The sequence below is a fragment of the Agelaius tricolor genome, unplaced genomic scaffold (assembly GCF_023055355.1).
Source record: "Agelaius tricolor isolate 1412-34295 unplaced genomic scaffold, bAgeTri1.0.p SCAF_23, whole genome shotgun sequence".
NCBI classification, from domain to species: Eukaryota; Metazoa; Chordata; class Aves; order Passeriformes; family Icteridae; genus Agelaius; species Agelaius tricolor.
The window spans coordinates 10,037,536-10,064,888 of NW_027269283.1; the positions used below are offsets into that span (position 1 = coordinate 10,037,536).

The window sequence follows — 27,353 nt, forward strand, 5'->3', positions numbered from 1 at the left end:
TACAAAGCATGTACAGATTTGTTGCTTTTCTTAAATGTTCCACAAAAATATTTTTCCTGCTCTTGAGTATTAATACACTATTTTCAGAAACCTCTGTTACCCACATGTTGCTTTTAGCTGGTGACAGTCACTTCAGAGCCCATCACTGCATGTATAATCCAGAAGTCTTTTGTGTCATTTGTAATATTTATGTTAAATGATTTAATTCACCATTTTATGGTGAGGCCTGTATGCATTTTTGCTGTTAACTCACCTGTCCTGAATAACCTGACATTGACCTTCTGTGCTCTGTCCTTGCTGGGAAATCCTGAGGGTTTCCAGCCATGAAACTGATCCTTCCTTCCTCTCCTTTGCTTTAAACAATGGTTTATCCACGCAAGAAAGTTTCCCAGCTGCTTAAATAGCATTTATACACTGACAAACTTTGGAGTTTATAATGTATTTTGACTGATTCCCAATGTGTTTGTAAAACCTCTTTAAAAGTGTGATGATTGTTCCCTTTTATGCAGCTGAGTTGGTGAACTGCAAAAATGCTAGCCAGGAGTGAGATGCAGGTACGTGCTGATGGAGCAGGATATGAGCATTGATTGTTTTAATTATTAGCATTTGATTGGAAGGAAAGTCTGCAGTGTGGCAGTGCAGTGGTAGTAGGAAGAAATTTTCTTTTGGTGTGGCTTGGTGCAAAGCAGCTGGGTGGAAAGCAAGAGGAACTGGGAATTGCTACTGATGAAAATAAATCATATGCATTCAGCAGAGATTAATCAACTGAGGTGATACTTAAGATCAAAATGTTGAAATCCAGTTGTAATTGAAAGAATTTTAGAAAGAATAAAGGGGCAAAATGGATAAGGTAACTCAAAAGTGAAAAATACACCAAGTAAGGGGCATTGATACAACAAACACTTCTGTAGGAATTTAGCTGTAATATGAGGAAACTAAAACCAGTTAAAGCAAATAATTAAAATCTCAGTGCATAAGTATTTGCAAGATTTACATAACAGATAGAGTGCTCTGTTCTCAAGGTTTTACACTTATTTTGTGATTCAGAACTTTTGCTTCAAGTGCAGCAGGTGATTGTGTAAAACCTGCATCAAATCTGTGCTAATTAGCTGTGTTATATCATTGTTAAGCATACAGTAATGCAGTTGCTTTGGTATATTGCTTACAGCTTGAAAAGTTAATTGATGAAGCTGCAGGAAAAAAGGATTTCCAATCTTTAGAGCAATTTCTGGCCACAGAAGAATGTGAAAATGTCTCTCACAAATGCAGCAAACAGTTTGTCAACAAATTGGATAAGCTTCTGTGTTGGGTAATGTAATCATTGCATCAAAATCATCTGCACCATCTTTGGAAGAGGGTGGAAAAGGTTTTTTTCATTTGCCTTGATTGACACTAGCAGTTGATTTAAGAACCAAAAATAAATTTTATGAATGAAATCTCTCCTTCAAGCTGCAGTTAAGGTGGCTTTTGAGAACAAAAAAGGCATCAGTTTAATTAAATACGGGTTCTTGTGGGACTTCAGACTAAAGCTTATGTTGTAATTTTGATTTCAGGCACTTGACAAACAAGAAGTCAAAAGCATTTCTACTTTACTAAATGCTATTCAGAAGTGTGGGAAGAAAATGAGCATAGCAGGAGAAGATGGGCTCACAGCAATGATAAAACACGGCCTTGTTGGAAGGATAAGTAAAACCATAAAGCACCTGTGAACTCCTCAATAAATATATAAACATGGATAAAGTGCATGAGCAATGCTTCAGTGCTGGGCAGCTCAGGGTTTGATTTGGTCCTTGATTGAGTCAGAATTAAGGGATTCCCATAACTTTGCAACAAAGATTGTTCATATTTGAATGCTTTTTGTCATGGAACCCCTTGAAAAGGGATGCTGCTCTATCCCACTGAGGGTTTTGCAAATCGTGCAGCATATAATTAATTTAGATATGCTTACAGCATATAATTAATTTAGATATGCTTACAGCAGCTGAAACAAGATGTATTTTCATGTGCTTTGTTATATTGCTTTTGACTCAGGAATTAGAATTTCCTGGTGCCATGGGGTTTCTCTAAATTTTTTTTTTTGTTGTTAATTCACACAGCAGTGATTTTGTACCTGCTCTTTCAAAAGATTTTAGTGATTTTCTAATTATTTGGTATTATTTTAACCTGCATGTTAGGTGCATTAATAATTTGTAACTCAGCAAAAACTGAACAGGCCCCACTTCCTTTCTGCTTTCCCCAGAGATTTCACTGGAGAAAATTAATGGCAAAATCAGATGAGAGTTACTCAGTTGCCTTCTCAACTGTTTAATAATAAACAAATAATAAAGAAACAATAATAATAATAATAATAATAAACCTGCAAATAAGAAACAACTCTTGAACAACTTCTGTTCTAATTGAAACCAATGTAATTTATTGAAAATGAGGTTGTTTTAGTAACATAAATACCATTTAAAGTCATCTAGAACTCATCTTCTCTTGGTTTGAGTTACTGAAGCCTGTTGCTTTCTTCAGTGTTATGAAATACATTACAAGGGCCCAAAATAATAAACAAAATTTAATAACAAACAAAGCCAGGGTGATAACTTTATGCTTGCATTCATCAAACAACACACTTCCATTCAGCCATTATCAATTTTCAGCTGCTTTTTCTGTGGAGGCAGGTGTCAAAGTAGATCTCCAGTTTTTGTGCTAAAAAGTCCCTAAAACCACCTGATTTTGTTTGGCCTGAGTGAAGAATTTCAGTCTGGGGCTGACATCTGCTCAGCAGAGTGGGGCTCTGTTGTTGTTTTAATAATCTCAGAGTTTGTGTAGTTTTACTGAAGTACAATACAAACCATTGTCCTGTTCCAGGCTATTAAAACAGATTCACCTTTGTTTTCCCTTTACATGGTCAATTGGTTTGAAAAGTTAAAAGGAATTTTGGTCCTCAGAGGAGATGAAAAGAATGAAATGATTACAACTCTGGCTGAGGATTTCTTCATCACGTTGCTGGTAAAAATACATTGATAATAAAATTTGTCAAAGTAATTGTTACTAGTTTAGCAGTAAAAGGACCTTAAATATGTTTCTGTTTAATATCTTCCTCAAGTTAGCATTACAATGACTTCTGAAACAGATTATAAATAATTTTGGTTAAACAGTTTGCTGTAGTCATACTGATTTCTGTTCTTGGCTGGCATGATGAAATAAAAAAACCCAGTAACACTAAATGCTGAATTAACAAAAAAAACTTTAATCTTTATTAAATTTTGATTACACCCATTATTGGGATGCTAATCCAGTTTATAAGATCTCTTTGAGTTTTCTTCTCTTCATAAAAATTGTTGTCATTGGTGAAATAATTTCTGTAAATTTAACTGAAATATAATTTTGGGAAAAAACACTTGTAAGTAGGGATAATATCTTAGATTCTTTGTTAAGGACAAAATAATTTCAAAATCTGAAATACTTTTTGATTACTTTCTTCAGGTCCATGTTGCATAATTTTTCGTAATGCTGTAATATTTTCTTTATTAAAATGATTTTTTTTTTTATTGCAGGTTGTGTGTGATAGCAGACCTGAAGGTGAGCTTAAAAAGCAGAAATGAGAATTTAAAATGTCTTTTTCAGGACACACATAGGACCCCTTTTCTCATTCCTGTGGCACCAGCTGTAGTTTGGGGTTTCTCTATGGACAGATTTCCTTGTAACTTTCTGTTGTCAATAATAAAAAAGCACAATAAGTTCCAGAGATGGCAAATGAACTGAGTTGTTCCTACAATAAGTTTCTCCTCAGGTCCTGTCACAGCTCAGCACAGCCCAGTGCTCCTTCCTTGTGGCCCTTGTCCCTGGGAGTGTCACCCTGCCCTTCCCTTTCTGTGTGGCACTGGGGCAAAGGCCCCACAGAGAGTTTGGGGTCATGGGCAGAGTGAAGGATTCATTTCCTTGGCCCTGGGGAGAGAAACTCCAGCACCTGAGCTGTGTCCCAGAGAGCTGAGTTATGGAATTGACCAATTACATGTAAAAAATGAATTATCTCCTGCCCAGGGGAGTTACACAGTGATGCACAGGAATAGAAACATGGTTACTGTAAATTGAAGTAACTGTTCTGTTTTGCATACCACTAATCCTTTATAAAAAGACAGACACACTGTATTTAATCTCTAAATGAAAATGAATCCTTTCCCAAATGTTTATGAGGTGCATCCTAACAGACTCTTGACAACTCTTTGATTTCTTTCTTTCCTGTTAGGTAAAATGCAAATACTAGAAAACTTTGTTCTGAGAACGTGTTCCCTCATTACTGATGCAAGAATTAATATTTATGTTCAGCAGGAGGTAAACATCCTTCTTTCTAAGCAGCAGTTTCCTGGTTAGTGTGTTAACAGATTCTGTGGAGAGAGTTCTTTAACTGTGCAGGTGCTACAAAACAGAGAATATTGTAGTGCTCTAGGATCAGAGGGGTAACATTAATTGTATAATGTTTCTCTGGGAATGTTTGTTGTTGTTTATATGTTGGGGTGTTTCAGATTACTGACCTGTGGTTGTGGGGGCTTTTTGTTGGTTTGTTGGGGTTTTTTTAAGAGTAAATTCCAAAACAGTGATATGAAAGTTCTGGTGAGGAAGCTGTTTAAAAGCATAGGAAAAAATGAGCTCTGCAAGTGCTAGAAATAGGATTAAGGTTGTTGGTTGTTAATTCTTTGGTCACTTGCAGGAGATTTGCATTCCTTCCAATACACTTTGAATTTCTCCTGTTTGTTTTAGTGACCTCTTGTTGTCAGGGGATTTTCCCTCTAAAGAAAGGGAATGTTACAAAGAAGTCTTTTGTAAAGGCTGCATCCCCAAAGGAAAGGTTTTTATGCTAATTTAAGGTACACTTTAGCTCAGCAGTCAACTGCAGACAGAATTCTGGCTTTGGGAGATTTTCTGTATTTAAACCTGCAAATAAGAAACAACTGTTGAACAACTACTGTTCCCATTGAAACTAAAGTAATTGATTGAAATTGAGGTTGTTTTAGCATGATGAATACCATTTAAAGTCATGTAAAATTTGTTGTCTTTTCTTGTTTTGCAGTTCCTTAAGCCTGTTGCTTTCTTCAGTGGTATGAAATACATTACAATACATTAAAATAAGAATAACTCAAAGTTTAACAAACTTACTTTATATTCCCTTTTTTCCATTCTTCTTAGGTAATAAAAAAACTGAATTTATTGCTGGAGAAGATCCCTCGAGATTCCAAGAAAAAGATACTTTCTACAAAGGAGATGTTGCTTGTCATGTAAATGATCTTCAGTATAATTTTATAGCATTCCATCATTTGCAGAGTTGGGAGGTGGTTTTTACTCAGCTCTTGTGCAGATTGGTCCCTGTTTAACTCAACTTTTGCACTTGCTATGAATTCTCAGTGGTGATGGCTGTGGACAGGTATTTTCATGGGTTACTCTCCATCAGAAGCCTGAATTTTCCTCTCTTTCCCAGTCTGAATCAGGCTTCTCCCCATCCCAGTTGTCATACAATATTAAACTCCTGTTTGTAAAGATGTGCTTTCACCACTGAAAGGTTGGGCTGTTTGCACTGGAAATCATTTTACAGCACTTCAGAAAAGCAAATAGAGTCAAAATTGTATCTGTCAGGTGATTCAGGTCCCCAAGCAGTGCTCCCAGAGGTATTTACCCCTTGGAAGTCTTAACAGAATCAGGGGTTTTTCTCATACTTGGAAAGTTTATTATAAACTTATTATTTGCCCTTGTGTTGCTGTCACATTTTGATGGAATGTTCCTTTGTTTGGCAGGAGTGAAATGGGGAGGACAATTTTGGATGCTGGAGGTGAGCATGGGACTTAATTCAGTATTGAGCTTCTTAATTTGATGCAGACCAGTTAAGAAAGCAGAGAAGGCATTTGGAAGCTGCAGAATGTCATGGTTAGGGTTATCTGAAAAATATAAGTACTGCATGAAAACAGTCTGCAACCTGGAATGTTTCTGTCTGTCCAGTGGATGGAAAACTCATGGAAGTTCTTGGTTTTCTAGAATTAAAGTTTTCAAATAGGAAAAATGATAAACCAGTCAATCTTTGAGGTGGGAGCTGTGGCCATGGGTAGTAGTACTGTAACTTCCCTCAGGGATCATTTTGGTATCCAGCAATTTCCCAGCTCAGAGAGATGAAAGTTGAGAACTTCTCTCTCTTCTTCAAACACCTGATGTCACTCTGACAGCCCTGGAAAGTTTGGTTGGTTTTGAAAAATCACTTGTTTAGCCATTGTCATTCCCATAGTTCTTTTTCTAATTAACCTTTATGGGTTACATGTTTGGATCCAGTGGGATCTAGATTATGTTCAGCACTGCTTACCCCATTTCCTGATAACATTTTCCACCTCAGTGGTTATTTCAATCTGCTCCTGCTCTGAATTGTCTTGGCTGCAGACTATGACACACAAGTGGCCATCACTGAAGCTCTGTGCAGAATGGTGTCAGAGAAGCAGAGGAGAGTTCTGGCCTCCCAGTTGTTTCCCATGGAGTTTGTGTCCAGTGCATTTAAAGGAATCAAAGATTCAGAGTTTGAGACAGTAAGTCACATGAGGAATATTTCCAGGGAGGGAAACTTCCATCTTACAATTCTATAGGAAATGTCTGTGTTTTAATAGGATTGCAGAAAATTTCTCAACCAGGTGAATGGCATGCTTGGAGACAAAAGAAGGTAAAACTGATTTATTTTTTTATGCTAATGTATTTTCTCTTTTATGATTTTATGTTGTGATTAAATTTCATGTTACCTCCTTGGGGTAAAAATCACTTTGCTGGGATCTCTTAAGTCTCTAAAGTTTGTGCAAACAGAATCCATTTGCTATGTTCAGATCTGCAAAATTTATTTACAGCATTATAGAATACTTGAAAAAATATCCTTTTCTTACAGGGTTTTTACATTTCCATGTTTATCAGCAGCTCTTGATGAGTATGAGGTAAGGTTTTCTACCTTCTAGTTAAAAAAAAAATAGAGATAAAATAAGAAAATTACCTTTTTTCAGAAGTATAAAATAGGCATGGACTGAAAGTTTGTCAGGGGTTCAGACCAACATGAGGCTTCTTAGCTGCTAGTAATCAGTGCTCTCTGCTCTGTGTGATCTTATTCTTTTTGTTTTAGCTGCAGATACCATTGGATGAAAACGTGGAAGAGTTTTGGATTGATTTCAACATTGGCAGCAGAAGTGTTTCCTTCTATGTGGCAGCAGAGGATGCAGTAAGCTGAGTTTTGTCTCCCTCCAGCTTCTCCTGAGGCAGCAAATCCACATTCCTTGGAGTGTGTCAGATTTGATTTCCCCATGCTCAACATGTTGAACTCACATGTGCATTCCACTGATGATGGGGCTAAAAAAAAATCCAGATTTGTTGATATTCAGATCAAATAATTTCACAGTAATGACTTCCAATGCTGTTTGGGAATAGTTTACCACATATACAATGAGAAATAGTGAAGCACAAGTTCCTGTCACTCTGTAACAGAGGTTTAAAAAGTTGGGAATTTGTCACTGGATGACTTTGGTCACTGGATTTCTGTTAATTGTGATATAATACTTTTCTATCTTTCAAAATGTGTTTTTCATATAAGGACCAGCAGTGGGAAACAGTCATTATACAAGAAGAAGATGTCAGCATGTACAGCCTGGAAGGTATTTGAACTCAAAAATGGGACCTTTCATTGTATTCTAACTTGGATTTTCAATCTAATTTCAATTTGATTAACCCTAAAGTACTGACTTAATTCTAGCAAAGCAGAATTCTCACTTAGAATATTGTAGGAACTGTTTTTATCAGGGACAAAACTGCACTGCTGTCACATCTGCACTTTGGGTATGCTGGTATGATTTTAGGGAAATAATTTAATAATTATGTCTTAGAGTTATTTCAATACAAAATAAGGCATAAAACAATGGCAGGCAACAATATTCCTTTTGAACTTGTTAGAGCAGTAAATACCTGTAATTTGTCTGCAGCTATAGTAAGTAACCTTCAAAGAAAATTCTCTTTAATAATATCCAGAATAAGTATTTCTAAAATACAAACATTAGATTTTTTTTGTTAATTAAATTATTGTAGATTAGAGGGAATTAAATAAAATATTAATCTTAGTACCTGAACTGAAGAATGTGTCGTGTGTTGCCAAAGATTATGTGAGATGCTGTTTAATTGAAATGAAGCTGCTTTTCAAATTTTGTTTTTGTCCAGAAAAAGATTCAAAGAAATTATTAACAATAGATCTAAAAAGCCCAATGAGTGTGGGTGCTCTTGAAGGAGAGAAATTTCTTTTCTGTTTTGATTCTATCTTGGAAATCAAAGATGTGATCATAAAGGTCTATGGATTTCATAAGTGTAAGGTAAGATTTAAACCCCTTTTTGAATAGTTTTCAATTGATTCAAACTCAGTGTCTCATTGCCATTTAAAAGTTCCAGCTGTGATTATTGGAATCTCTCCATGCCAAGAGTTTCTCATTAACATCACTGCTGCAGAACTCACCATGTGCTGAGCTTTGGGAAAGGAGCTTCATAAGGACAAGAGGAAATGGCCTCAAGCTGCAGCAGGGGAGGCTTTGGTTGGATTTTAGGAAAATCTTTCCACTGGAGGGGTTGTCAAGGCCTGGCCCAGGCTGCCAGAGCAGGGGTGGAGTCCCCATCCCTGGGGTTGTTTAAGACACACAAGGATGTGGCACTTGGGGACATGGGTTAGTGCTGGGCTCAAGCACCTGAAATGGTTCTTTCATTCCAACATTGAAAATGAATTGCAACAAAAATTTCCAGGCTGGAAAGAGAACACCATACCTTAATGTCAAATTGGGCATATTTAATTTTCCAGAAACATGGCCTGGTTGCTTACAAATCCTTCCAGAAATGATTCATGAGCTGTCCTGTTCTGCAGTGCAAGTACCACTCATGAATTGACTAATTTAGTGAAACATTTCTAGCAAGCCACACCTTACACCTTTCTGCTTCCAACAAACTGCTCTGGCCTGAAGTCTGACTGAGGAGCTCCTGAGGGATGGAGCTGCTGTGAATTTGTGCAGTCTGTTTTCCTCTGTAGTCTGATTCCAGACACTTACAGATCTCTCACTTAAGTCTTTTGTTTCTTGTTTAAAAAAGAGCCAAGTGTCTGTTTTGACAAATCCCTTTGCAGGATTTCAGCAAGAAGCAGTCTGCATCAGTAGCCAAAACAACTGTCCACATTGTCTTTGATGAAAGTGGATCACAGGTATTCTGCCTCAGTGTGCTGAGATGGCTTCTTGGGGTTCTTTAATTAGTCTGATTATTCATCATTTATAAACAGTAAAAACAAGGACTTTAAAATATTAATAAGTTCAGATAAGTCTAAAGCCAGGCAACTGGTGTCTAGTATGTATGTATTGGTTTTTTGGGGAGATACTAATATCCAAATCATCAGAATAAAACAGACAAATATGCACAGGGCAAGTTCTTTTATGTGCATTGTTACTTGAAAACCCATCCTTGTAACAAAAATAGCAATTAAGTTGGAAGTTTTTCAAACTGAAAGTCTGTAACCTCTTAAGTTTATCAGAATCTCCAGTGGGGGATGTGTTACTTGGGGTAAAGAAGATGCTATGTGTGCTTGTATAAAAATAAAACATTATAAAATCCAAATATTATATACAAATTAAAAGGAATTAAAATACTCTACAGGTAATGGTACCAGAAAGTCAGTTGTCACCAGGATTCAAAGAAAAATCTGGAGAGGAGAAGGAGAAACTCAGTAAATACAAAGCTCAGCAATCTCCTGGAAGTTTGAGGACTCAGAGTAAAAGTAACAGTCAAGAAAAACTCCAAGGGGTTTCCTCCAAAGTAAGTAGGGTTGTCAAAAAAAAGAGGAGTAGGGAGAAAATGCATGTCAGTATAAATATTTGTAGTATTTAATAGTCTAAACACCTTCTTATTTGACACTTGCAATATAGTCAGTACTGTAATAAAAATTGGATTGTTTTTCTCATGACTTGACACTAAGCCAGAAAAATCTTTTGCTAAAAAATTTGTGTTGGTTTTGAAACTACAGTAACGTGACAGAAATAAAAAGGAATTGTTAATGATCTCTAGACCATGATGCTCTGAGAATTCTCTTTAAAGAGAAGTTTTTGAGGATATGCTCAGATGTCCCAGTATGGAAAAGTCAAGTATGGCCTCAAGTATGTAGCCCTGCTGGAGAGGGGCTACAAACTGAAACAGTTCCTGTGTCTTCCTGGTGCAATAGTGGGTGTTCAGAAACCAGTTTCTGCTTAGATGGTAGCTCTGCAGAATCTCCAGGGAATCCCTTGGTGAACAAGGGACAGGATTTGCCAATACTTCATTGAATTAATTTAGAAAACAAAACCCACAAATCTCAGTTTAAAAATATTTTGTAGAAATATAATAGCATAAAAATCACATTGCCTTGATGCCTGCAGCAGCAGCAATTGACACTCCAAAAATGGACAAGAGACTCTTGGTAATAAAAGTTGTGAATTCTTGTGCTGTCATCCTTAAATCAGTGTATTATGGTCAAGTTCTTTGTGTTCCCCAGATAACTCCATCCCATAAAAGGAAAGTGTCTGAAGCATCTGTGCGTGTTCCTGGAACTACCAGTGTGTCCACAAGGAGCTCACTCTTTTTTGTCAGCACATGTAAGTTTGCTGGTGCTTTCAGGGTGAAAACACACTGGGAATGGTCTTTGACACTCAGGCATGAACTGTGATCCTTGGCACAGCTGGAAATGAAAGGGAGAAGATAAAATCTCCTGAGCAGATGTTTAAGACTTGAAAAGTTTCAGGGGCACTTGCTCTGGTCCATAGACAGGCTGTGGGACAGGGGGAAGCTGCCTTCCCAACAGCCCAGGGTCACCTGGCACTTCTGCTGCTGCTGCTGTCAGGTGCTGGAGCCTGCTGAAAACTCAGTCAAAATTTATTACACTGAAGCCTTTAAATAGAAACCAACTATTTTCTACCAGATCCAGCCTGTAACAAGCTTTGCTTCTGCCTCCAGACATCCATAATCAGTGGGCTCTTAATCTCCACATAACAGAGTTGGAATAAATGGAATTATTAAAGGTCCAGAAGGGGATGGTATCAAAACTAACCAGTTTTGTTGGAGTTTGTGGAATAGCTGTGATAGTGAGCAAAACTCTTCCTTTTGTAAGGGGAGAACTGATGGGGTTCTAACACATCTCTGTTCTGTTTCAGCCACTCCTTTCAAAGGGAGGTGTAAATTGCCTTTGGAAATGACCAGCTCTACTAACAGGTCTGACAATGATACAATAAATGAGAGCAGAACAAAGAATTTCTATCAGGAACCTCCTGGAGTACGAATGTCCTCTGTGGCTAAGTCCTTTTCTTAGAATAAGAAAATAACATTTTCTTAGAATAAGAAAATAACATTCATTTCTATTCTAATTTGTTCCTAATTCATTTTTTAAAGAGCTAGAGTTTTACAGGAAGCAAGTCACTTTTAGAAAACCATATGTTTTACTTTATTGCATTATATTTTCTTGCCCTCAGAAATTCAGGTTTAACATGTTTGAAGTCAGACTGAACTCTAACAAAATTAGGCCCAATTTGCATTCACTCATCAGTCCTGACCCCAGAATTAACTTCCTATTTCTGGAACCTCACTTCTTCCTTTGTGTATAACAGGAGAAAGATGCATGCAATAATTTCTAATTGGTTATGCAGTGGTGAAAAAGTCCTAAAACACAGAATATATTCAGCTGTGCTTGTGAAATGGTCTTCAGCTGGCAGCATTTCAAGCATTGATTTTTTTAGTGCATTTTTGATCAGGCATTCACTACTATGCATCAAAACCACATAAAAGTTGTAAATGTCTGCCTTGCTCAGATTCAGGCCAAGCCCCAGACTATGGGACTCTGAGGCATTTTTGATACAGCCATGCTTTGAAAAAGGCTTTCATGTACAGAATGTTTTCTTTAGAGCATTTCTTTGGCTTTTATGGGCTGGAAGTGGCAGTGTTACTTACTGTGCTTTTAGAGTGGGCAGAGATGCACAGCAGACAATGAATTCTGTGAAACAGACCACATTAGGAAGTCAGATACCAGGAATGAGGCAAAAATACAAGGGAAGGTACTGGAACAGCACTTCCATGAAGTGAGAACAAGAAAGTCATGTTTTATTAGAGAAAGCACAGGTTTATGAGGTTGTACTGCTGATGGTCCTGCACTAATATTTCCTTTTGGGTGTCATTCACTGTAGCAAATGCGTTCTGAAGAAGTCTTAAAAAGGGTACAAGAGGCCACAGAAAAGCAAACTTTAGGCAAGTAATTTTACAAGCATTGGTAGTCCTTACTTTTATAATTATTTTAATTTTTTCTTTTGCCATAATAATTGACACCAAATTAATGTCTCATTTAGATGAAGTATTAGATATTGTTCCTGATTCTCAGCCAGCTGTGAGAAGCAACAAACCTTTGTAAGTACTGGAAAAGAATTCCAAGTCATTGTTGTCACTCACTTTGAAGGGAGAATTTTCAAGCATTACCAGAATTGACATTTTGCTGCAATGTAAAATGCTTTGACATCTCTAAGATCTAATCATTCTCCTATTTATGATACACTTTTATTGTAATTAAGACTCAAGTTCTGACAGTAGGATGGTGTTGTCTTTGTTAGGCTGCCTGGTCTTTTGGAGACTTCTTTTGATAAAACTGAAACATGGAAAAAAAGAACATTCCCTCTTCCTGAGAAGAATGTAACAACTGGGGACAAGCAGAAGGCAAATCTGTCACTGGCACGTGCATCCCATCCAGGTGAGGCTCACACTTGGTCAACTGCTGCTCTCAAAACTAGATTCAGAGAAATTAACTGGCAGTGATGATTGTTTTTCCCTTTATTACTATTGGTAGTCAAAGAGCTGTAAAACAAAAAGCATTTATTCAGCTTTTTGAAGTACCTCTCCAAATAAACAAATGAAAAAAACAGAACCGAGCAAATTAAATTGATACCATCCTCAGTGGAGAGTCAGAGTGTTGATCATTGGGAACAGAAACTTAAATACAGAAGGGAAAAATCCTGAAACTACCACTGAACCATGCTTTAAAACGTTTCTTTCAGCCAGAGTGTCTGACACATCTTTGCCTTCTGATCTTGCACAAGAGGACCTTGATGTTCTCCTCAGAAAAGAGACTGCAAATCCAAAACAGTCAAAGACAGTGAGAGTTTCTTACCTTTGTTTCTTTCACTTGCATTTAAGAGAATTGTCCAATTTTCAGTGTTTCAAAACTGCTGGGTTTACTGTCATGCAAGGGAAAATGCTTTTCAAATGAATGCAATTTAATCCATTAAGAGACATTTAATGAAGTTTAGGGGGTTCTTAGGAAGCTGAAGTTCTGTTTGCAGCTTTGTTCTTTGGTTGAAAGTTGAGTGTTAAACTGTTTTTACAGAAAGCAAAGTCTAAAGAAATGGCAGATGCAGCCAAATCACTGATCAGTAAAATCAGTGACAGATACAGAGACAAGAGTGATGAGAAGAGCAAAGCAAGAGATTCCCTGGGCTTTAACAGGTACAATCTGAACCTTTTGTGCTGAGTTTTTGTGTGCCTCTGGCTGTTTCTGTGATGTACCCATGAATGCTAATAAATGAAAGGGGCTGGGCTCTTTTAATCCATCTTTTAATTGATGTTGTATTTAAATGCATGAATAAATTTACTGGGTTTGATGGGGTTTTTTAATATAGGCAGTGTTCTATGCATATATTCTAATTAGCATTTAACAAAATGCATCTTTATTTTTAGGGCACATTTAAATAAATCCTGGATCTCCAAGGTAACACATTAGTGCTTTTGTTGGAATTGTTTTAATATGTACATAGATGATGGAAGTCAATAGGTGTAAAGGGAAAGTTCATAAATACCATTGAATATTAAGTATCTGTAGATGTTAATTATGCATTGACTGCAGGTATGTTTTGCCATATTGAACTGTTGCTAATCAACCTGATTATCTTCATGATGAAGAAGTTGCTTTTTGAGATGACAGTGTCTATGACTGCACAGTCCAAATTTGAGAGAGATAACTTTTCATTTATGGATAGGAAGAAGTTCAGGACAGGACCCTAAAAACTGCTTCTTTTCTCAATATAACTGCTGGCCATGTCCTGTAAGTAGCTACAACTACTGATTACCCACACCTGATTCTGTGAAATTTTCATTAATTCAGTCACAAAATTGATCTCTGACTGTTTGACAGGGATGATGTCTACAACTTTAACATCAGCGGGTTTGATGAGCCTACAATCAAGCTTGGAGTAAGAAATAACTGAAATTTCTATTATGAATAGAATAGAAAGGAAATCAGTCAAATGTTGTACTGAAAGTATAATTAAGATCAGAAAATTCAAATTATATCAGTGAACTAAGTGGGGAGAAAGTTTGTCTTGTAAATACCTCCAGCATTCTCAAATACTGAACAAAAGACTCTCTCTTAAGATTCTGGCCACTTCAGGAATGAGGTGTTTTTTCTGAATTAAGGAATTCAGGCATGATGTGTTTTTTCTAAATTAAAAATTAAACAGTGTGTTAGGACTATCATTATTTTAAATTATCCTGAAAATGTTACTGGCATCTTTCTAATCCCCATTTTAAAGACATATTTGTGCAGATGTTGCAGCAAAAAGAAAATATAATGATGATAAAAGATAGTTTTGCTTCTTGTGGCTCAGGGGAGTGAATTTGGGAAGGTTGTGAAGCAGGTGGGTGGGAGCTCTTGCATTGCTTTGAGATCCTGAAAGCTTCAGTCAGTTGCTGTTGGCTTTAACTGTCAGCTCTATTAAATAAATTCTAAGGTAGAAATTAATGACCCTTAATTACTGAGTGTAATGACTAAGGAATAAAACCTCCTTAGCAGTTACTGGCAGCTGGCCTGTTTAATTTTGTACGGATTCTGTAACCATTGAAAATCTTCCTTTGTTTCTTCTCTATTTGCATTTTTAGATCCAAGAATTGTGTGTGACTGAACTGAGTGTTCACACAGAGGCAAACAGAAGAGGGTAGGATGTTCTCTTTTGGTTGCTGATTATCCTGGAACAGCCTGCACTCTCCAGCAGGCAGTCACAATATTCCAGGGAGTGCTGCATGACAAGAATATCTTGGCTGGGTTGGTTTTTTAAGCAATAAACACTGCTGTGTTCTCCTAGGCTGTTCCTGGATGGTCCTTTGGGAAGGTGATAAAAGCAAAGGATGTGTTCCATGAAGGAAATGGTTCTCATGGAAAACTACAGGGAGAGAGAGTGCTGAATAGAGGGGGTGGTTTTGGTTAATGATCCTCCTGGAAAGGGGGGTGTTGTTGCTGTGTACTCCTACTGATAATTGGGAAACAAACACAGCCTTTAGGGTTTTAGGTGCACAGGTAATCCCAAAATAATGTGGAAGCAAAAGTCTGCACCTTTGTTTGAAGCCTTAATCCAGATATCATGGGAATAGTAAAAAGCTTTAGAACAACTATTTTAAAATGTGTTGTGTAAAGATGGGTTTTATTTCTCTGATTAAGGAGCACAACCATCAATAAATCCAGCACAGAAGGGAAGGCAGGAAAAAAGGTAAGGCTCAGATTTTTATGGATCAGCACAGCTTGTCCTCCTGCCTTTAAATTCCAGTTATGTAAGCAGGCTGTGTACAAAAATTAATAACTTAGGAACTTTTTTGGGTTTTGTAGACCAGAAACAATCGAGACAAGAAGCATCTCTTTAGTGACTCAGACACAGAAAACAGAGGGGATGACAGCAAGACAGAGATTAGCTGGCTGCAGGAATCCAAGAGGAAACCTAAAGCCCAGATAATTGATTACAGTAGAAGTAAAAAATCAGGGAAACCAATGACCACAGACAAAAGTAAGAATTATTTTTCATATTTCTGAAGAATGCTGCAGTAATTTGTCCACAGATAGAAAGTGCACAGCATGGCATGTGCTGTGTTGCAAATGTCATATATTTTTTTTGTCTTGTTTCCAAGCATAAAGAATTTTCAAGTTAGTTCTAATAATTTATAAAGATCAATTTACATAAATTCTACATTTTAATGTAGAAAAGTGTGGAAGGATGGGACAGGTACAAGTTATTGTCAATTAAAAAAATGTCTTTTTCAAAATAATGGGCTGAAAGCAGTTAATGAATCAAACAATTTGTGGGCATGAAAGTGATTCTGTTATTTTACAGCTGAAACTAATGTCAAACATTTGAGTATTTTCCTGATTTTTCAACCTTCTTGTATTGTAGCAGCAAAAAAATCCTTGGAACCTGCTTTCCACATGGAGAAAGCTAAAGGCAAAAATGCAACTAAGAAAAAGGTAACTGTGAATTGGTAGCTAGAATTTTAATATGGATTAAAAATCTCTTCATTCCCCCCAGAAACTGTTTTAAAATAATTTTTCATAAATATGTGACATTTCTCCCAGATCATTTGTTAAATACAGTTTATTTTTTCAAGTACTGTGTTCTTTTCATATAATATTTAGCTGGTTTTTCAGTCAGGAGTGAGTTAGAATGATTTTGTACATTGGGTGCTGGTTTTAGTAGACTGATGGTTGGATTCTCTGAGCTTTGGTAAAAAGCTTTTTAAACCTTTTTAATTTCTGGTAACCAAACCAAGTTATCTGCCATTTTATCTTATGTATGTATTAATCATTCTTGTTAACTGAAGATGATTTTATTCTTCCAAAGAGTAACAAATGTAAACCCCAGAGTTCAAAAATGGATGAAATGCTGGTAAAATCCACCAGAGAAAAGCTCCCTCGAAGAGCAGCAGCAACAAAAAATTACAAAGAGCCTTCCAGTTCTGAGTCTGAGAGTGAAGAAAGGATTCCAACATGCACCTCCAAGGAGGAGAAATCCAAAATACAGGTGTGCAGCTCCACTTGGTTATTAAAAACCCATTCCTGCCATGTTTTTCAAAGTAAACTCTGCCCTGCTTTGTACTCGGTACTCCTGTACTTTGCTGAAGTGCCCAACATAAGCAAATTGAAGTTAATTTAATTTTCTTTTAATATTTTTAACTTTTTTAATGATGAGTATTGAGCTGCTAAGAAAATCAGTCCTGAATAATCTTCTTAGTCATAATAGATTTTGGTTTCTATTTATGAGATTTGTTCTGCTGCAAAGAACTACTGTGTGCTGTATTTTGAAAATGTGACAATATTTTGAAAATGTCCTTAAATTGGGAGGGTTTAGTGAGCCAAATCTTGTTGAGTTGATGTGGTGCTGGTAATGCTGTGTCAATACATTTGCTGAATATCCAAATGGATTTTTAGCAAAGGAACACTGGTTGCTAAAACATTTTCATTGTTTTAGCATAACATGTCAATATATATGAAAAGGTTTATAAGCTTTATTCATTAAATCCTGAAACATCAATGATTGCCTCCAGTTGTTAAGTAGTTCATAAGAACAGAAATTTGTGTTGAGTTAAAGCAATTCAGTGTTTATTAATGTTGGAAAACCTGATCTTTTTATGGATTTAGGTACTTCTGTTGGTGCTCCTTCTGCTTGATCAATGGTATTTAGATAACAGACCTCTGTCTCTCTTTATCAGCTTTTATGGGCACTGTGGTTACAAAGATGTTTGTATAACTTTTGTATTTTGATAGAAACATATGAGTGGGCCAAACAAGGACTACAAGCAGCCAAAGGTGCTGCAGGCTGTACCTGTGGAGCCAAAGACAGTGGACAGCTATGTGCAGAAGGCACTGGCTGAATCCAGGAATTCTGCAGAGCAGAGGGAACTGGAAATGCCTTCAGCTGAGGACCCTGCCTCCCCTGAGACAATGAGATGTAGGTGTTTTCACTTCTAATTTCTAGCAGTACTGAGATAAGAGGTGGAGGTTAATTGAGGGTTATCACAGCAGTACAATTGAACATTCATTTCATGCTTTTAAAATGAGGGATCTCATAATTCCAGTTGTTGCACAGAATTTAAGGAGTTGTATTAGTCTGTCACTAACACTTGTGTAGGTTGGTGCAGTTCTTTGAATCAGGGTAATACAGAAACACATTATATCAGTGTTAGAGCAAATCTGGTACTGCTGAAACCGTGGCAGAGGGAGAAAGGGGAAGGGTGGCAAGGCCTGTGCTAAATCCCACACATCTGAGACTGGGAAACTGCCAGGGCTGGAGCAGGGAGCAGTGTGGGGCTTTGCTGGGCCTGTGTACCCCCCCTCTGGTGCTGACAGTGCAGGAACTGTTCCCCAGGTGCTGAGAGGGTGTCAGGGGATGCCAGCCCAGAGCCCAGCTCCAGTGAGAGGTCACTTGGTCTGCAGCAGTCATCACCAGAGGACAGAGGAATGCTGAACTCTGAGAAAGGATCCTCTCCCAGTAATTTCTGTCCACAAAACAAGACTATGCAAAGCCTGGGTGTAACTGAATCCCCTGAGACAACAAAGTTGGCATTTGGAAGGAAAAGCTTCTCACCAGTTCTAACTGAAGCATCATTGGTAAGGGCATTAACCTTTCTCTAGAGTTGTTTTAATGAAATTGTTCCATTTGGCTGCCAACTGTTTCTTGCTTCTTCTCTCAATAATGCTTGGGGTTTTTTGTTCATGTGCAGCTCAGCTTAACCACATATAAAACTGTCAGTGGCAAAAATTCCAAGGGAGCTGTAGCAGAAATCTGTAACAATAATGAAGAGTCGAGTTTCCAGCGTCGCATTTCAGACACTTTTTCTGTTAAAGGGAAGCTTCAGGATATCACTAAACCTATCCCCAAGAATAAGGAAGAGGTATGTTCCTGAATTCTTTGCTTCTTCTCTGCAGCTTTTTGCTTTATCAGCTTACAAGTGATGATGTTTAAGGGACATCTCCTGTCAACAATGATTTCTTTTTCCCTCAATGTGTAGCTCAGTTTAACAGCATATAAAGCTGACAGTGGAAAACATGCAAAGGGAGCGGTGCTGGAAGCAGGGAATAACAGTGAGGATTCAAGTCCCCAGTCTTGCTTTTCAGACATTTGTGCTAAAGGCAAGCTCCAGGATCCCACCAAAGCTCTCCCTAAAAGTAAAGAGGTGAGTTGGTGCATTCCTTGCTCTCCAGAACAGAGCTGCAGCTTGGCATCTCTGTTATCTCCTCTCCACGTGCTGAGGTTTAAGGGAAATGCATCTCAGTAGTTAACACAGATTTTGGGACTGCTAATAGTTAATTTTTAAATATTGGAGATAAATTAGATAATGGTTTATCATCTGGATACAGTGAAAGAATTATATCCCAACAAGATCACTTACAATACATATGTAAAAAAATATAACAGGGAGTCAATATTTTCTTAGTGACTTCCAATAAAAAATAATATTTTTTCACAACATAAATTTGAGTCTCTGATGGACACTTCTAAAAGCAATTTAATTTTGAAGCTCTTAATAAGTCAGTGACTTTTCTTTTAGGATTGTGTAGCACCATCCCCATTGTCTGCTTCCAGCAGGAGTAGAATACAGCCTTGGACTAGAGAACCCTATTGCCCCATGAATGAGTCAGGTACAGACATGTAACTTAAAGCAAAAGACTTCCTATGTGTCTCCATAAGGGTTAAGAAAAATGTTTTATTTGGCATGATAATATGGCCAAAGTTTTTAAATCTTCCTATAGTTTATATATTTTCAGTACTATTCAATTTCTTACTCTTTTTCTCATTGTCTCTGCTGTTTTAATTATCCCAAAAAAACTAAAACTCAGGCTCCATAATGCAGCTTTAGTAAAGAGGTAGTTGTGCTCCAGATAAAAAGTTAGAGGTGTTCCTACTGATACTGGGAAAAAAAAATGGGGATAATGGTTTTATCAGAAAAAATCCCAGACTTGCTCATCAGTCAGAGCTCAGTTGAACATGCCCTCTGTAAGTGTGATGGTTATTAATTCCTATATAATTCTCATGTTTTAAAGCCAAGATACATCCTCCTAGAGTTTGCATGCAATGTGTCAATAAAACCTTGTTTATCCTCCCATCTCATTGTTGTAAATAATGCTAAAATCCAGCATTGTTTCCATGTTTGTTGAAGGACCAAGTGTACCAACATTCCTCAAACGAACTTACCACAGTGCCACAGAAGGCAGCTCTGATGAGACAGAAACAAGCAAAGAGGAGGAAAAGAAAGGAAGGAGAAGAAGTTTACAGCCCAAAAAATTATTTAAAACAGATGATGCTGCTACTTGCAGAGGTTGGTCATGGACTGACAGTGCAAAGTTTTAAAATAATGTGACAAATTCAAGGTTTAACAAGAAAATAGAATATCTATAAAAAGGCATTTTAAGTGTTAAAGCAAAGAATAAAAAATGCTAGATATTTAGAGACTGGATCCATATGTAAAGTCAGAAAATTGATATGCAAATAGCAACAGATTCTAATCTAATTGATGACATTAATTTATGTAGAACAAAGGCTGTCCTAGGCCCTGTGCTAACTTCAGACTGGGGACTTTATAATACTGAATTTGACATTTTTTTGTTCTCTTCAGTGTCTGAAAGTGTCTCCACTCAATCTGCAAATGATCTGTCTGGTTTGGATGCAGAATTCTGGAAGCCTGATTGCTCAACCATCAGCATTTGTCAGCAGCTCCAGAAAGAATTTACCAAGAAAATTGAGGCAAGACCCTTGATGTGCATCACTTGGGGAGTACATGAGCACATGGGTGACAGCTTGGCTTGCACCACACCATTACATTTTTAAAGGGGGTTTGTTGTGATAATAAGCAGTTACAGTACTGAATATTACAGTTTTTTGGGGTTTTTTCTAAAGTGCAAATAATCTGAATTTGATGTTAAAACACCCTCTTAGAACCGCTCCCGGAAAATGGACAATTTCAATAAGCAAACCCTGAGAGCTGCCCATCAGCATTTGGCCACCATGAGTTACCAACTGCATGAATGCAGGTCAGTAATGGCAGGTTTCTGTTACAACATCCTTAAAATGCAGTGAATACCTTCTGCAAGTAACCTGGTTTGTTTTGGTAGGATCAGGCAGCTGGACAAATTCCATTTTACTCTCACTGAGGAGCTGGAGAAATTTGAAAAGGACTCTCAGTCCCTGAAAATCATGGAAAAAGAATTCTCGGTTTGTATTTCAGTTGTTTTGCTCATGGGTAAAAGGGAATTCTTTGGAATCTGTAGATCATTCACATTATCTTTAATTTAGTATCATTAATGTTGATTTTCAAAGCCCTTACGTTTTTGCTTCTAATTGGGTCAAATTTCAAGTAATGCCTTTGGGGTGTCAGGATGCTCTTGGAATCCCAGGGTCACTCTGTATTTTCCTGCATGCATCCACTGTTTGAACTCCTGTATGTACAATAAACTCCTACAGGTGCTTTAATGGGCTGGCTTTTTCCAGCTCCTGTGGGGGCTGTGTAACTCCTGCCCCTTCTGTGTTCAGCCTGTGGTTGTCATTTTGTTCATATTAGAAATCAATTACTTTTAGTTTGGAAAATCAGTTCCCATTGATTAATATCTCTTAATATTTTTCTTTCCAGACCTTTTGGAAAAAGCATTCCCACACTTTTAGTATGTACATAAAAAATGAGCAGCAGAGGTCAGTAGGGTTCACTAATCCTGGGATGAGATTTCTGTTCTGTTCACTTGAGGGAGATCAGCACAACTTCTCTTCTCTCTGCAACTCCTTCCATAAAAGAGAGATGGTTGATGAGAAAATGAGATTAAAATGTTCATGTAATTATTCTCCAGTTAAACTTGCCCACATAGCTGAGGGACTGTTCCAGCAGTAACAATGATGGGGATGTTAATCCATGCTTTAAATGCAAATAGACTCCCAACAATGGGATGTATTTGTGCTCTTTGTAGCAAGTTCTTATGTAGCAAAGTTGTTTAAACTGCCTTTATTTCTTCAGAATTCAGATTCTTAAAACTTCATTTGAAAAGAATATCTATCATTCTGTTGGCTGTGAAGAAAATGTTTTTACTTCAGAGGTATGGTGAACTTCTGTTTTGCTCATTGTGGTAATTCCTCAGTTGCACCCACAGATACCAGTATTGCCTTTTTTCCTGAAGATTTTATCCTCAGCATTATATTAATGTCCATAATATTTTTTTAGCTTTTGCCATAAAATGTCCCCTAATTTCACAATATTCAGTGTTTGTGCCTTGATTTCACCCATTGCAAGTTGTGTGCAGTTCTCAGGACTTATCCTGGATTCTATGACTTTGTTTACTGATGTTACTCATCCAAGAAAGAAAAAAATTTAAAAATTTAAAACATGCTTTTCCCTAGGGCAGGTGCATCTGCATCTCTTGGTTATGACACATTTAGGGACATCATTGTTTGCTTGAAAATGTGGTGGCACTTGAGAGCAGAGGAGGTACATTCAGTGTCTTTTTGTAGATGCATCTGCTGAAAGAAGACATAAAAGGACTCCAAGAGAAATTTCTAAAAGAAATGGTAAATAAATTTATCTTGTCCTCTTTTTTTTTTTTTTTTTGCAGTTTGAACACTAAATTACTCAAATTTTGATTTCTAGTCCCCTATCAAAAATAATTAGTCAGAATGCAAATGTCACTGACTTTTACTATATTTAAAACCTTACCTGAGGGATGGGAGCCACAGGGAGATGTGAATGGACTCGTTTAGTTTTGTCTTAATGATGAAAATTACCATATTTGATAGACTAAGCAGCATGTACAGTGCACCAGGATTGCAATACATGGAATAGAATCTGCCTTTTTTCAAAAGCATGTGATAAATACAGTGTGATAAAAGTGATAAATGTCAATTTGTTTTGTACAGCAAGAAGAGGAGCTGTGTAACGTTCGCAGGGGATTGCAGACCTTGTTTCAATCAAAGGCAGAATTCTGAAATGATTTTTCAGATTTCTTCCTGAAATTCAAGGTGAATATAAACACTTTTGTAATGGAAAATTTGGTAAATTTTTTTTTGGTCACACTCAAGGACACTACTGTAATGAAAGTATATTTACCTTACTAATATTAAAGTCTGTGTGGATAAGACTTACCCAGTCACCTGTGAGATTTGGAATTATTTTACTGAGTCTGCTAAAATGTAATATGCCATTTTATTTTTAGCACATACTACTTCTGAATAATTCTTTAACAATTTTTATAGGTTACTTGACTGACTTTCAGAGAAATCACTTTGAATTTCACTTTGAATCAATGTTTTGGGTCTGATCCAGAACACAAGCCAGGAATTATTTAGGGACCAAACTACCTGGTTTGATCTCAGTCCTGTTTGTCTGTGGTGTTAGACTTCAGTAGGATTTTCTGAGAGGACACTCTCAACACTTGTGTTGGAACTGTCTTGCAAATAGTTCTATTAAATAAGTCAAGAAAAACAGATGCTGTCTCTTGGGTTTTTTACTCAATATCATTGTTACTTTGCTTTAAATCAGTAAGAAGTCAGATAAAGCTGCTGTGCAAATATTTTGGGTAAGAATTTTAAAGCCACAAGGCTGTTTTGTCTCTCTGGAAATAATTACACTGAAATTTCCAGTAATTTGGTCCATTCATCCCATTTACAGCAGTGTACAAATGTTTTCTGAGCTTCTGGTGTTTGTGTGGTTTGGGGGTTTTTTGGAGCCTGTGCTTACTGTGATCTCCACTAGATGGACTCCTTGAGATGTTAAACTTTTCTTTCCACTGCTCTGATTGAATTTCATCTGAGTGAAACAGGACTTGTCTCTAAACTGTGCAAGGTTTTAAAAGTGCACTGCAAGGCCCAAATTCTTTCTTACAATGAGGCCACACGGGAAAATTAATATTCCTGCCTTGTTTTTAGTTATGGACAGGCATTGTGCACTGCAGGCCTGTTTCCCTTTCCCCCTGGGAGGAAGAACAGCCTCCCTGAGCCAGATGTGCCCTCTGAGGTGTGGTCCCAAATTGCAGCAGGAATCCGTGGCCCAGGGATGTCCAGACACCTCCCCAGCCCCCAGAGCAGGCAGTGCTGAGGGCCAGGGCTCAGTGGCTCTGGAAGTGTCACAGCTTGTGCCTCCCCAGGAGCAGAGCAGAGGCCAGGCTGGCTGAGGAAGGATCAGAGCAGGGAGAGCATGGAGCCACTCAGAGCTACCCCAGGCTTCAGCTGCAGCAGTGACTCAGCTCAGGGGCAGTGTGTGGCATTTCAAACCTGCTCTAAGTTAACCTTACTATAATTTGATTATGTTTTTCAACATAATTGTAATGTGTTTTGTATAATATTTATTGGCAGTGGAAGTGTGCATCCCTGCTAAACAGGACACACTGTACATGGGTTATTAGCCAAGTTTAGTTTGTAGTTAACAGTGGCTCATCTCAAACTGAAAATGCTTCTTCTGCTGAAGAAACCTTGCTCTCCTTTCTCTTTAGCCTTTGTATATTGCACCTGGACTATATTGTATTGCTGTTAAGAATTACTCCTGTATTATTAATAATAAATGATAGATAGATGTATGTTAAAAGGCTAGTTATGATGTTACATATTTCTGTGAAAAGCCAGCAAGTTAAAAAATCACAATAAAGAGGAAAAAACACATCTTTGGGTCAAGTGCTGGGGTCATTCAGCTGATAGTCAATGAGACAAACATTAAAATGTTGACACCACCTCTCCCAGGAGTCCTGAGTTCCTTCCCCCCTGGCACTGCCACAGCCTGTGTTGCACTGGGTGTCCTTACCTCCCATTCCTGCCTGGCAGTTCCTCCAGGAGCAGCTCCAGCTCCTGTGGTTCCATCCCCACTGGGACAGAGCTGTCCCTGTGTGGGGGCTCTTCCCCACCTCTCAGCAATTCAGTAGTAGTCTATACAAGCACTTGGACAGACTGCATTTTATTATTTTCACACTTCATGGAGATCATCTCAAGGAAGCTACAGGACCAATAATGCCTTTTTCAAGCGTTTAACATTGAATGACTCCCCAGAATGGCAGCACTTCAGTCTTGCAGAGAAATCTTGATCTTGTGAGTGGATTCACCATTTTTTTCTGTCTCACCACATGTGATTCCCAGCTAGCAATGTGTTATTTTTCTCACAATTATTTTTTGGTAGCATGGAGTAAATCCTCAGGTGCTTCTCCATGTCAGGAAATATTAAAATGCCTGGCTTTACATTTTTCTCAACCAGTTCTATTTGCTTTGTTATTAGCATTTAGTAACTTTTTTCTTCTTACTGTCAAGAAAGCATTAAAACCATTTGTTTGCTAAACATCAAAGTACATTGTTACATTTCTGCCTCTGGTTGTCCAGTTTAGGAATTTGGAATAACAGTGAACCAAATTGTCATTTTTAGAGGGTCACAGCCTCAATTGGTGCAGAGTGACAACCAGGTTATGCTCTTCCACCAGGTGGAAAACCTTAGTTGAGATCATCCTTTTGCAGACCCTGTGTTGAGGAAGAAGTCAAATGGTTTGGTGCATAATAATTATAATCTCTTCCCAACTATCCCTGGGAAAAAAAGAGCTTTAGGAAACATGTTCATTTCCTGCAATAAGTAGTCATTTAATTAAAGAACAAAAGTAACAGGAATCAAAAATGCTTGCAGCTGTGATTCTGTTAGACAGTATATAAAAAAGAATGAAATTATAATACATTAAATTAGTTTTTAGAACATGAACTTAGGTGTTTTACAAACTAATTGTGGTAAGTTCAAAATGTCTTGTCAACATAATACTGGATGACAGAGTGTCATGTCCACTTATGTCAGAGGCCTTGGAATGGTAAAGCCTGTACATGCACAACATCTCCTTTTCCAAGGCAGCCTGCAAACAGTTCCACTCAGGTGGGAAAGGAGAGGAGGAGGCTCTTCCAAGCAGCTTCACTTCAGTCTTTCTCAGCAGCTTGTCCCACTCCACAGGCCAGACCCTCCTGCCTCCAGAGCTCGGGGCTGGCACTGTCCTGTCCCCAAGGGCTGCAGAGGCTTCACTGCAGAGTCCTTCTGTCACAGCAACGTCCAGGGAGCCTGCACTGAACCTCAGGGAAAGGCTTCAGGGTTCCCTGATGTGTGTTCAGCAGCAATATCAAAAAGTAAAGACAGATTCTTCTCAGAAGAAAATTTCTATGGCCTGTGAAATCTAGGAGGAAAGAGAGACATTTTTCAAAACTCTTTGCAATATACTTCAATTATTTTTGATTCAATTATTTTATGTTAGATTAACAAAATTTTTAAAAGCCCACAGAAGGATTCATTCTGTTTAAAGGTACAGTGACAGTGCTGAAGAATATTAGCAACTCTCAATTTTCCCCAGCACATTGCCAGCCCTGGGCCACAACTGCAGTGCAGGTACAGTCCTCAGGGCCAGTGTACCTCGTTTACATTTCTTTGGGAATGCAATTGCAAATCCAGGTATGTAGTTGATGTGGGGTTTTTTTGTCTAGTAAAAGAAGCCACAGTTTGTCATTGGTAACAATATTCTTTACTGTGCAGTGATCTTTTTTAAGAGTTAAGCAATGTTGAAATTCTTTATGAAGTATGAGGAGATACTGTTGGTGAAATGTTTGATAGTCTTAGCTTCTGGAATAAATATTCTTCTTGCTCTGTAGCCTTGTTCTTTTGGCTGAGATCCATAATTAAAGCCCCAATCATATGCAATGCCCTAGCACTAATTGTAAATTGGAAGCCTGTTTACTCCTAATATCCTGAACAAATTTCAGAATCTCTCATTATCATCTAGTGAGACTCCCCAGGTAGCTCCAATTAGGAAATGTGTAGCTCACTGCCAGACTGAAGCTGCAGCCATCCCTTTTCCCTTCCCACGTTCATTCCATCAGTGCAGGGAAGCTGCTGTGCCCTTAATGATGCCTTCTTGCAAGTACCAGTGGCTGTGGAATCAGCCTCTCATGTTGGTCTCCCTCTTGAAGCAGGGAAATGAATGTTTTGGTCTGTGTTTGAACACAGTCCCTGGCAGCAGTACTGGCACATGGAGCAGGCACTGCCCTGCCCAGGTTCCCAGAGGAATCTCCAGTCACATGGAGAGTGACAACAGCCCAGCCCTGTTCTCTCTCCTGACCTCCTCCTGACAGGGAGTGTCATTAAGTGTCATTAAGTTACCTGGGGCTCCTTCCAATAGCAACTGCACTGACAGGGAATGCTGCAATCCCCAGGCTGAATGCTTTAGAACAAATCCAATTAGAACAAAGGCATTACCCCTGGGCACTGGCCTTTTATGGTCAGTGCAGTTCTGGATTTCTGAGCAGGGAATTTTCAGTGTTTGTGATAAGGCTGCAGGCTCGAGTACATTAAATTCAGAGATCTTTAAACAGTTTATTATGTTGTTCTATTTTTAAAAATCATATTGTTTTCTGTGTTATATACTTTAATTTTTTTGTCCTATCTTTGAATCTTTGGTGCAAGGAATGCCAGCTGAGAGATGCTCTGGAGAATGTCTGCAGGTTTCTTGGTATGTGCTAATAAAATCCCCCAAAAAATCAGAA

General features: G+C 37.9%; 2 protein-coding genes across 4 annotated transcripts in view; one reads left to right on the top strand and one right to left on the bottom strand.

The window, feature by feature from the left end:
- Positions 1-530: 530 nt before the first annotated feature.
- On the top strand, positions 531-23,292 carry SYCP2 (synaptonemal complex protein 2). The gene is made up of 45 exons (XM_071446532.1): positions 531-554; positions 1,169-1,309; positions 1,554-1,682; positions 2,890-2,994; positions 3,543-3,567; positions 4,235-4,320; positions 5,173-5,261; positions 5,775-5,809; positions 6,406-6,548; positions 6,627-6,679; positions 6,896-6,941; positions 7,124-7,219; positions 7,589-7,649; positions 8,206-8,354; positions 9,149-9,223; positions 9,670-9,828; positions 10,541-10,640; positions 11,196-11,314; positions 11,997-12,089; positions 12,219-12,279; positions 12,378-12,435; positions 12,636-12,772; positions 13,077-13,174; positions 13,406-13,524; positions 13,756-13,786; positions 14,055-14,119; positions 14,210-14,267; positions 14,953-15,008; positions 15,509-15,557; positions 15,674-15,848; positions 16,233-16,303; positions 16,677-16,856; positions 17,600-17,783; positions 18,201-18,442; positions 18,556-18,726; positions 18,844-19,008; positions 19,384-19,474; positions 19,993-20,151; positions 20,449-20,576; positions 20,769-20,863; positions 20,945-21,044; positions 21,460-21,518; positions 21,835-21,913; positions 22,326-22,382; positions 22,728-23,292. The coding sequence occupies exons 1-45, from the start codon at positions 531-533 to the stop codon at positions 22,794-22,796; spliced, it is 4,485 nt and encodes a 1,494-aa protein (XP_071302633.1). The 3' UTR covers positions 22,797-23,292.
- A 2,104-nt stretch (positions 23,293-25,396) lies between these two features.
- The window catches only part of PHACTR3 (phosphatase and actin regulator 3), a 100,180-nt gene continuing 98,223 nt past the window's right edge, over positions 25,397-27,353 (bottom strand). For all 3 annotated transcript variants that reach the window (XM_071447074.1, XM_071447075.1, XM_071447076.1), the window contains exon 13: positions 25,397-25,993. In XM_071447074.1, the coding sequence (XP_071303175.1) occupies positions 25,978-25,993 (16 nt within the window). In that variant the 3' untranslated portion in view covers positions 25,397-25,977. The remainder of the gene's footprint in view (positions 25,994-27,353) is intronic.

What these genes read in the sequence shown, in the direction of transcription:
- SYCP2 (XM_071446532.1), top strand. Translation starts at nt 531, where the DNA reads ATGCTAGCCAGGAGTGAGATGCAG. An exon ending in ATTTCTTCATCACGTTGCTG is followed by an intron (nt 2,995 to 3,542) that starts GTAAAAATACAT and finishes TTTTTATTGCAG; the next exon opens with GTTGTGTGTGATAGCAGACC. An exon ending in ATAACTGCTGGCCATGTCCT is followed by an intron (nt 14,120 to 14,209) that starts GTAAGTAGCTAC and finishes ACTGTTTGACAG; the next exon opens with GGATGATGTCTACAACTTTA.